The 11,181-nt window shown below is 35.4% G+C and overlaps 2 protein-coding genes across 2 annotated transcripts; both read right to left on the bottom strand.

Annotated features, from left to right (window-relative positions):
- Positions 3,673-5,088, bottom strand: LOC104787230 (GDSL esterase/lipase At1g58430). The gene is made up of 3 exons (XM_010512768.2): positions 4,465-5,088; positions 4,079-4,337; positions 3,673-3,999 (listed from the first exon to the last, which is right to left on the bottom strand). Exons 1-3 carry the CDS (start codon positions 5,074-5,076, stop codon positions 3,806-3,808), a joined length of 1,065 nt encoding a protein of 354 aa, XP_010511070.1. The 5' UTR covers positions 5,077-5,088; the 3' UTR covers positions 3,673-3,805.
- LOC104787229 (squalene epoxidase 1-like) lies at positions 6,618-10,008 on the bottom strand. Its single transcript, XM_010512767.1, has 8 exons — positions 9,699-10,008; positions 8,899-9,010; positions 8,645-8,819; positions 8,189-8,357; positions 7,827-8,045; positions 7,453-7,728; positions 7,067-7,345; positions 6,618-6,981 (listed from the first exon to the last, which is right to left on the bottom strand). The coding sequence occupies exons 1-8, from the start codon at positions 9,948-9,950 to the stop codon at positions 6,859-6,861; spliced, it is 1,605 nt and encodes a 534-aa protein (XP_010511069.1). The 5' UTR covers positions 9,951-10,008; the 3' UTR covers positions 6,618-6,858.

Genomic DNA, 11,181 nt, shown 5'->3' with positions numbered 1-11,181 from the left:
ACGCGTGAATCCCTAAAACTTAAAACGACAAGATAGAGCGTCGGTTTAGGAATCTCCTGAAACATGTCAGAGGGAGCGTCTTCCTCGCATACGCGATTTTGTCCGTGTGCGTCCAGTGACTCCATTGGTGAGTAGAAGTGGCTCGAGCTGGGTGTATACGCATCCACTAGAACCATGATAACTCTTGAACCACACCTCCGATTGGCTTGAAATAAACGGCATTGGAAAGATGACTCAATTCTCTACAACTTTCAGGAAGACGTCAAAAGCTGAATCCCTAGACCGGTGGCTCGCATGATGGCTCGATTGAGGGAGTGAGGAGGGCTCGGTTGAGGAAGTGAGGAGCGCTCGATTGTGGAAGTGAGGAGCGTGGCTCGACCCTCTGCGCTTCCAACATCTCCTAGACACCTGAAAAACTCCGAAATGTNGTGGAAGTGAGGAGCGTGGCTCGACCCTCTGCGCTTCCAACATCTCCTACACACATGAAAAACTCCAAAATGCGCAATGTATGCAAGGAAATGCAGAAACTTCCTAAACATGCAAAATATACAAAAGAGGTTCTAAAATGATGCAAATCAACTAGTTGTCCTAGCTAAATGCATGACAAATACAAGCTAAGGAAATGCAAAATACAGACATATCACCATCTTTCAAGGCATTAATCACTAAACTTATCTATTAGTTTGCTACACTTTTATTTGCAACCTCCTAGCCAAATTCGCATTACCAAACAAGTTCATTAAGTTCACAATATGTTCTAACATCAACTTTTGCAGGCTAGACATATATTTCTCAATTCACATCTTTTAGGCATTCTATCGAACACTTTTGATACATAGAAAGACCTAGAATCTAGAACAAGGTGATCAGTCCTATTCTAGCATTAAGAAAATGTAAATCAAAGAACCGAAGGATTAAAAACTCCAAACAACAATCAAAATATCAATTCATTAAATCTCCTAAATAGAACCCTAAAACCCAATAATGAGACTACTCACACAGAATTGAACAACATAAAGAGAAGAAGAAGACCTAATAGATTAATGAAATAAACAAGAAAAGGGTTTAGAATTCTTCTCCATATTGTCAGAAAAGATGGATCTCTAGAATCCCAAAATGTGTCTCACAAAAACTCTCAAGTGCAGCCAAAAAAAAAATAGAACGTGTTCTACTAATTAGGTTCTTGGACTATTTATACTCTTATTAAAATAAAAGAAATAAAATAAAAATGAAAATAGAATAATTTAGAAGAAAAAAATAAGTGTCTGGATCGCAGGCAGAAAGACACCAGACTTCAACAGATTTGTCTACAAACTTCACTAGATTTCACCAGAATTTAGCAGACTTGTCTACAAACTTCACCAGACTTCAACAAATTTGTTCACATACTTCACCAGACTTCTCCAGAATTCAACATATTGTCCGGACTTCATGATTTAGTTCAACTATGAAGATGTCTAAAAGTCACTTTCTGCTTATTTACTCCGGTTCAGCTCGAATCCAACCAAAGGACTCCAAATCCAGCACATTGTCTCCACACCTAATCACAACTCAAAAAAAGACCGAAAAAAAACAAACAAAGATACGCCAAATGACTCAAAATAAATATTAAATGAATGACAAAAAACACTAAAAACAAAAAACACTAAAAACAAAATCTTTGCCAAGGAAAGAGGTTTGAAAACGCGAGAACTCAGATATTCTTCTAGGATCATGCTCTCAATCAATTTCATTCAAACCACTTCACAAAACTCATATCAAACCATACTAAATTGTACTTCGCCATGACTATAGAAACTTCATTAAATCCCAAGATCACAAAGACTTTCAGACTCAGATAACTTAACTTCTTAACATTTATTAGTAAATGTGTAAACTCTCACAAAGGGAATATTGAATACGTTATGGTCTAGGTAATAGACAGTTTCAAGGTGGCTCAAATGGTTAAGGTTTACAGCAATGCGAACGGATGTAAACCATTATGCAAAATCATATTGAGACACAAACCAACTGGGAGGTACACAGTTTTCTTCTAACTCGGATCAAACCAACCAATGCAAAACCCCAAACAAATCATAAGTGCTATAGATGCTTGTCGATATATAACCAAGATTAAACTGTCTTTTCCGGTTCCATTCTTGCTCCTTCTCATTTCATTCTTTATTTATTTATTTATTTTGTTTTTTTCTTTGTAAAATGGGGGAGTGGAACCGGTTCTCGTCTCACAAAAACTGCATCAAAAGAACTGAATCATGAAAGCTCAATACATGCTTATGAACATAACTATAGACACAACTCAATACCAATCACCCAAATAAACTACAACCACAATCCTAACTAGAGGAAAGCTACGTCGGTTTGTATACTCTGTAGTGTTTGCACATAAATGCACATGATGATGATGACATAAGAATGTAAGTGGTATGAAGCATAGATAGGTTAAAGGTGTGGTACTAGGCTAAAATTGAGTCTAACTATTCAGAGTTTATAAAGAGTGGAGAAAATATTGTGGGTTAAACTCTAAATGTATGATCCATTACATGATTACCAATCCCCTAAGTGAGATATAATAATTCTATATTAAGTCCAAATAAACAAGTTGAAGCTCAAATCATCCAAATTTCAAAGTGACAGGAGTTATATAAAGTGATCCAGTAATAATTTTTCTAAACTTCAAAGTCATTCTTAAACAATGCTAAATGGTCTCAAGGCAATAAATCAAGCTCATAGTTCTCAACCAAAATTTTAACTCAACAAAACACACAATTTTGACTGGATAAAACAAACTGATTGATTCACGAAAACTATCAAAAAAAAAAAAAAGAGAGCAAACTGCATCGGTACATAAGTGACATTTACAACAAGTTGGGTACTTAAACAATGTGGTTTGTACAATTATCCAACAAGGAAATAAACAATATTTGTAAAAAGTGTTTGGAATCTTATTATTATAGTTTTTTCGAAGTGTCTTAATAATATTTATTCTATTTCTTAATTTTTTTCTTTTTGTTAAAAGGATTTGGGCAAACAAAAAATTTCCAAATTTGGTAAGATCTGTAATACTCTGAAACAAAGGATGCTTGAATATGACCACTTGAGTCGAAGTTTTTTGGTCTTAGGAGGTTTTTTCCTTCTTTTTTTTTTTCGGAACTTTTTCAAGATCTTAAATCATACACAAACACTTGTTCAAAGTCTTTTCTAGTTGTGCACTTGTGCTTAACATTCGTGTTGAGACATGCTAGATTTGGGAAAAACACCCAATGAACTTTACTAGTACTCTCTAGGCTTGATAAAAGTAAAACACCCAATGAATATGTTTTAAACCAATGTTCAAAATTATTACACAGAAAATCGACAAACTTTTCTTTTTAAGACTTTCCCTCTCAATTTTGTGTTCAAAAATGTTTAACATTTTGTTTTCCCAAAACGGTATTCCTTTTTGTTGTCTTGATAAGGTTTAAAAATATTAGCTTAAACCAAGTAATCGCTAGATCATAAATGGAAGTTTCCGGGTCGATTTCGTGATAATACTAATCTCCTCCATTTTTCATGCAGCTTGCATCTGCTTTCACATACAAAACTCCTTCAGTAGCGTCCTTGTTGTTGACTGACTGACAGATTTTTATAATGAAAGTCAACTTATTTTGAATTTTTCAACAAATGGAATTGTCAACTGATTTCCTTTGTGCAATACCGCTAAAATTTAAAGCACCAGTAAGAGCCAAAGTTATACTTGATTAAAAACGACAAGACCACAAATAGTCGCATTATGAAACAAAATAATTTGACCACAAATCGTGATGACTTAACCCTTAAGCCACCCACGAATCTTAGTATCAAGAACGTTGCCAATGTAACTATAGGCAGCTTCCGATGGATGTATCGAGTCAAAGAACAGAAACTCCGAGCGATTCTGACACATGGAAGAATAAGCATTACACATGAAGCTCGTCTCCATGAACCCTGTTCCACAGCATCCTCTCGTCGTCTCTTTAAACCCTATTTAATCCCACATACGAGAATGTTACAAATCTCACAAGAATAACTTGGGGAACAAGAAAGATCTTTCTATGTATACCGTATTTGCTAGGGTTTTGGATCATGTCCATCATAGGTTCATAGACATTAGAGTAAAGAATCTTGCTTCCTGTAAGTGATGCTTCGATCTGAGGTAAGAGCTTCTGAAGTTTCTGATTGTATAAAACAGAGTCTCTGTTTTCTTGTTCCAAGCAAAACCTTAGGACGTTGCGGAATTGTGCAGTCATTTGAATCGGTAAACATCCCATTGGTGGTAAACCTCCGACCAAAATTTTCCGGCCACCTAGACTATAAACCTCCTGCACACATACCGGAAAAATTATTTGAGAGATGAACAAGACAAGTTATCGAAAAATAGGTTAAAAAGCGTTTATAATCAGTTCAAAAACCCTAATTTCTTGTAGAGGAAATATCTTATGACGTTACCCGCACGAAATTGTTAAGCCTATTAAGCACAAAGTCTTGGTAATCAGAAATGCTAGGATACACGCGACGCCATGAGGGAACATCATAATAATTCAAGATGAAATCATTAGGCCCTGCACTCACAACCACGAAAGCATTGTTTATGATCTTCATAGCTTTCTTGTCTCCTACGATACTCTTAAGACGAGCAATGTAACTCTTGAACATATTGGGTTGTTCCGAGACAGGAATCGCTTGTGTGATGAGACTGGTTTGGTCATCGTAACCTGCACCTGCTGATGCAAAACAGACTCCGGTCACAATGTCTTGGTCAGTGAGATTTGGTTGTAAGAAAGGAGGCACAAACTGTTTGATGTTGAGTTTGGTTGCAATTATGTCGGAGAAAATTTTTCCGTTTGAGAATCTTCCATTTGGTGAGTGGCTTGGGAAATCAATGCCGTAAGGAACATGTTTAGCTCTGAAGATTGTTTGTGAAGGGTAATTGTTGTTGCCTGTGTCAACCGTTGAATCGCCAAAGATTAAAATCGCTGGAAAAAGTGGTTTGGCGTTTGAGGACAGTAGTAGTGTTGTTGTGATGAAGAGAGTGATGGTTATGATATGAGCAGTCGACATTTTATTTGTTTTTTTGTTTTATAGATCTAAAGAAATGTATTGTTTGGTCATGAATATATAAAGAGTTTTGGTAGGTGATTTTTTTCACCTCCTGATTAGTGTTAAATAACAACTTTAACTAAATCATATTTGTACTTTGGAGTTCACTTATTTTTCTGCCTCTTAAAATGGTTGACCAATTTTGTGCAACTTCATTTGTACTTGGTTATGAAATTTATTACAGTATGTTTTATAACTGACCAATAATACAAGGGTGGACAAGTACAAAACAGAGATAACCAAGATTTTTAGCTTCACCGAAGAAAGGGATCTGAACCAGCTGATTGACCGGAAGTAGAGACTCGAGACAGTAACATCGGCCGATGCGAGACCTACAACTTTGCGGCAAATGTTCTGGATTGGAATCATCGTCGAAAGCATTCAGAATCCAACTCCACTTTCTCTCCTTCGATCTGCTCAAATCTCTCACGACAGGATAATCAGTAATCACTATTAATTGTTCTTCGCTAACATTAATTTCACATTTTTCACCAAACCTTTATGTAGCATTAACAAAATGAAACTACCAACTTATTTTCATAACTTCGTGGTGCATTTACTATTTAACAACCTGCATATNACTTCGTGGTGCATTTACTATTTAACTACCCGCATATAAATGATGGACTTGTCGAGTTGTGTGGGATTTTTTTTTTCTTTTTGGTAACAAGTTGTGTGGGACTTGTTAAACCTACTATATATTTATGGCTCCATTTGAATTTAATCCTTGTCTGTTTTAAATCTACAATATCCTAATAAGTGATAGCAACATAGACCTATAAACGACTTCTGTGTTTTGTCATTTGTAATTTACACTGGACCACATGGTTTACATAATTCTCGACGGTTGCTTGTTTGGAAGTAGATGAGGATGTAATAGGGTGAAATTATCGGGTGATCACTCGGATCACCCGATAATTTTTTAAGCTCGAGAATGTTTGATTTGCGTTTATCTTGGCTTCTAACTAAAAACCAATTAGCAATTAGTAGATTGACCCTAACTCTTTATATATTAATGATAATCCCTATAAACTTCAGATGTGGGACTTGGATTGTATCCCAACAGAGAAGAGCCAACAAGTATTAATCACTATACAAGTTGGAAAATCTTGAAAGTGTTGTAATCTTGAAATCGTTAAATAAAGTTTTTTTTTTTTTGTTAAGTACTGAAAATTACTTTTTAAAGTGTTAAACAGATTTAAGTTCGCTGACCACTCTAGAAGTAAACAGGCTAACAGCAACCTTATTTTTTAATGCTCTTGCAGGTGTAGTAACTAGTAAGAAGACAAACACTACTAATAAAAGAAGACTAAAAGTGAAGGTCGAAATAATTAGGTTTCTATTTAAATGTAGTCAAAATCACATGTTGTGCATAATAAAATCTTTTAAAGCAACAGTTTACGTGACCAATTTTTTGCTCTTTTTGCAACCCATCTGTAGAATTATGTGTATGTTAAGCTATAGACACACGAAACAAACAAGACTCATAGTTTCAAGAATGGTTTTCACAGAAAACAATTTTTATAACGCAGAGACTCTTGTGCAAATATACCGTTAGCAATAAGATACAATACAACCATCAAAACCTATATATAAAAAAAATAAAAATAAAATAAAAACAGAGACAATCATTGCATTTTTGACATTTGTATACGTTTAAAGAACACTAACACAACAAAAACTCAACAGAAGCAATCCACAACTTTCATTTTCTTTTGGATGTGTGACAGAAATCAATCGGAACTATGAACATTTGGTTTCTCCTTTAACCGGAGGAGCTCTGTAGTATGCAGGTACAGTTGCTGGGAAAAACATCTGCCTAACTCCTTCCGCTTTTATTATCGGAAATATTATCCCCGATGCTCCCTGCGATTGTTTGCTTTATGCGTTACGATCATACCGATACAACTAAAATAATAGACTGATGAAAACTGAATAATGTTATTCGTACCAATATCAATTTGGCTCCAAGCCAGATTCGTTTTGGGGAAGGGAATGGGATTAACAACCGTATGACTCCATAAACCGCAACCGCAAAGAAATGGCACACAAGTGTTAACGGTCGAGGGTTCAAACCCGAAAGCAGAGCTACTGGTCCACTTGTGCACATACCTCCGAGGCCCAGATAATCGAAGCACGCTTCCCTCATCTCGTTTTTTGCTTCATTTTCTGATGAACAGAACACTTGGTAAAGAGCATTGGCTAGGGTGTTAATTGTGGCTGCTACTGGCTGCAAGTGAGTATTTCAAAACACTGGTTCACACTTTGACAACAACAAAAACCTAACTATCTTGATTCTTATATAGACTACAAATTAGTCTACAATTGATGTTTTACCTTTCGCAGAGTGTAAAATGATTCGAGATATTTGCAGAGACTAGCACCGTCACTAAGGTCACGCAGCGGTCTAAGAAGATTACGCAGGACAACAATGTCAGATAATGCAACTGTCATTCCTCCACCTGTTAAAGGATGACGCATGTTAAATGCATCTCCCATTAACAAAGCCCCAGGAGTAGGGTAAGGAGAAGCTGGCATGCTTCTGTTTGGCATGGACTTAATGTTTCCTTTATCAACCGCAGCAATGAAAGATTCATAAACCTCATGAGGCATCTAGATAAGAAGAGAAAAACACTAATTTATCAACAAAGTTTAAGAAAAACGCCTTGAATAGAAATGCACAGTGTGAGAAAAAAAAAAAGCTCCCATACCTGTGGAGCCACAACAGTCTTCAAATATTTTTTCATTTCACCACTTGCAATGGACGGCAATTTCTGGCCGGGAACATCAACTAGGCACCGGACCTCTGTGCTACTAATTGGATACATCAAAATTGGTGATGGATCTGCTAAGACAACATGTCCATGGTTTGCGTATGGGAGATTGCAGTTCTCTAAGACCAAACCGACAAAACAAGAAGGCACCTCGACCTGTGTGAAGATAGCAGACATATATACTAATTACTTTTGAAGCTAATACAGTTTTTTTTTTTTGCTTTTGTAAAATCAGCTGAGAGTAAACTCTGATACGAGAAAACAGTCCGTCATTAGCAGTACACAAAACTGCCTGTTACCTGAGGATTGCACAGAGAGCGACGCAGGTTTGAGAAACAACCGTCACAAACTATAGTCAAAGCTGCAAATGCTGTTTGTTCCTCCCCTGCTTTATTCTTATATCTCACACCTTTGATAGTCCCATTCTCTTCTAGAAGAGAAAGAACTGTTCCTTGCTCTAGCTGAACACTGTTGAGTATAGATATAAGTAGAAACAGTCCGTCATTAGCAGTACACAAAACTGCCTCGTATAATAAAAATAAGTGATTTAACCAAGCGAGAACCATTTAAGATAAGTGATTCAAAAACAATGTTTTATGAATCTTCAGTAGGTTTTAACATAGTACTAATACTGTTTCAGAAACTGGGATTAACACCTTGGAAATTCAAGTAAGTGTAGGCAGAGCAGGTAAAAGGATAAAAGGCCTATAGGCCATAACAACACCTGGAGGAATTTATAAAAGGAAGAAACATACTTGGGAAGTGAAGCAGCTTTCTCCCGCATTCTTTGTATAAAGCGTCCATTGTGAAAGCTCCTTCCTGATACATCTTCATGAAACTTCTCCAAAGGATAAGCTAAGCGAATGCGTTTCCCATCCTTAAAAAGTCCATAACCATACACACGCTGAGCATCTATTCCCTCCACACAATCTGTAGATATCACCCTTGACGTCATTTCACTAGTAAACAACTACAGAGCAAACTAGATGTCAACCAAATTTTTACTTACCTTCAATTCCCAACTCTAGTAACTTAAGGTAACCACCAGGTTGTAACAGTTCTCCAACAATACGATCAGGCTCAGACAAATCTCTTTCAATCACGTGAACTCGACGCTTATCCTATAACATAAGATCACAAAACAGTATGCAATTTAGCACTTCTAGCACACTGTGACACACAACAGTAGACTGCATAAAAACCAATAGTAAATAAATTCTCCAAAGGAACAACCATAACAGCATTTAAAAACCTGCTCTGTAAACTAGTTTGGCTTCTAACTCAACTTAAGTTATCCCCTTAAAGTCAAAGAACAACAGCAAACTTTTAACGTTTCCTGAAATCAAATAGTATTCGTTGACCCTCCTAAATAACCTCAAGAGCTCGTGCATTCCGCAAAACAAGTTGTTTTCGTAAAAACAAATGATTCAAGTAAAAGGACAAAAAAAGGTTTCGTGCAAAGACAAAATAGGTTTCGTGCAATGTGTCCAAACTCCAAACGTTTTAATATAAATCACAAACAGTGATGAAGTTGACCAATGCAAAACTCAAGAACTCCTGCATTGTAATTGTTTTCACAATCACTACTATGTAACATTTCAAATCCAAATCCACGAAACCAGAACGAACACTACTTCAACACAAACGAATAGAATCTCAAATTCAATTTCACTAAAGCAATAATTAGCACTAGAAAAAACGCACTGTTTCATTCCTCATAACACCGAAATCAAAATCCTCTAAAACCATCCCTTCTTCCTAATTACGAATCCTTAAAAATTACGCTTATCAAAATTATATAAAACAGACCTTTCCAAGAGTATAAGCAAGAGCAGAACCAGCAACACCAGCGCCAACAACAATAACATCAGCGACGGTATCTCCGGTAATATTAACAGATCCGACGTCTGAGGTGACGGTGGAGACGGTTCGATCGTGACGACGGATACTATTCCGCTTCGGCTTCAATAAAAATCCGAATAAAACGAAGACGGAGGAGATGAAAAGAGCGGAGATCGATAAAGGCGACGAGATCCAATTCCATAAATGTGACTCCGTCATGGTTTTGGTTTTACAGAGATTTTTTTGCTTTCTGCGGAAACAACGAGAAAGAGAAGAGATGTATGTAAATGCTAAGTAAGTTAGTGTATATATATTTTAATTTATTTTAATTTATTTTAATATATTTTAATTTATTTTTTGCTATTTTTATTTTGTTTTTTTGGAAAAATCCAAGTTAGTTTACGCTGGCAAAGATGGGCAATTGTGTCATGTACATCCTAATTTTATTCGTGTTGGTGGTAATCTCAAACTAGTAACGACAAAAGGTGACAAATCGCTAGGTAATTAAAATATTTAACAACAAAAATTGACGTTATTTTGTTGTTTTTTATCACGAATTGCCACCACTGGAACAGTAGTTATTGGGCCACCTCGCAAATATAGTGGAAAAGCCCATTAAAGAAGACTTAGTTTGGACTTAGGTTTGTGTGGGCATAAAATCCAAACTCGAGAATCCGACACAAAACAAAACGGATCCGAATATTCTGAGCCGAATTTAAACGGGAAAAATGTCATTAAATCCATAAATTTTCTAATTTAGAGAAAAAAAACCTTCGTGGGAGGCCATTTAATACATCAATTTCTGTTAATTAGCCATTTAAAACACCAAATATTATTGACCAAGTCAAAATAGACATACCGTTAAATGAGATAACTGAGCAACTAACGACCGTTACTTTGCTATTTAACGGCATGTTGTTTTTGGTGTCATCAACAATATTTGATGTTTTAAACGGATACTCAATAAAATTTGACGTATTAAATGGCCTCTCACAAAGTTTATAGTTTTTTTGCCTAAATTTGAAAGTTCATGTATTAATCCAAAATTATATAATTTAATAATTTTTTTGTACTCAACAAGACGAAAAAATTTCTTAATCGAATTATGTATACACAAAAAAAGATAATGCATTTTGATTTTTTTTTGTTCACATTACTCGACAATTTTTGCTTTATACCTCTAAACTGTAAAATCAAGCTTAATTTACCTATTATACTATTTATTGTTATTTGTACAGGTGCAGCAAATATCCTTTGCAATAATATTTTTGGTTATAATTGAAAAAAATATTATTTATTTACATCAAATTGAGTTTAAGATATTTAAAACTTGAGAAATTTTCATGAATATAATTCATGACGTAGATATTATTTAACAGAAAATGTAGAATCTACTATTTATGTAATTAAAAATACATTTATATATCTTCTCCATTATTTGAGAGGTGAT

Source organism: Camelina sativa, chromosome 5, assembly GCF_000633955.1.
Source record: "Camelina sativa cultivar DH55 chromosome 5, Cs, whole genome shotgun sequence".
NCBI classification, from domain to species: domain Eukaryota; kingdom Viridiplantae; phylum Streptophyta; class Magnoliopsida; order Brassicales; family Brassicaceae; genus Camelina; species Camelina sativa.
This window is presented reverse-complemented; position numbering and strand designations above follow the sequence as displayed.

Coding starts and splice junctions, on each gene's coding strand:
- LOC104787230 (XM_010512768.2), bottom strand. CDS start 5,076: ATGTCGACTGCTCATATCATAACCATCACTCTCTTCATCACAACAACA. Junction 4,338..4,464: donor GGCTTAACAATTTCGTGCGG/GTAACGTCATAA, acceptor GTATGTGTGCAG/GAGGTTTATAGTCTAGGTGG. Junction 4,000..4,078: donor CCAAAACCCTAGCAAATACG/GTATACATAGAA, acceptor GGGATTAAATAG/GGTTTAAAGAGACGACGAGA.
- LOC104787229 (XM_010512767.1), bottom strand. CDS start 9,950: ATGACGGAGTCACATTTATGGAATTGGATCTCGTCGCCTTTATCGATC. Junction 8,820..8,898: donor ACTAGAGTTGGGAATTGAAG/GTAAGTAAAAAT, acceptor TGATATCTACAG/ATTGTGTGGAGGGAATAGAT. Junction 7,729..7,826: donor AGACTGTTGTGGCTCCACAG/GTATGGGAGCTT, acceptor CTTCTTATCTAG/ATGCCTCATGAGGTTTATGA.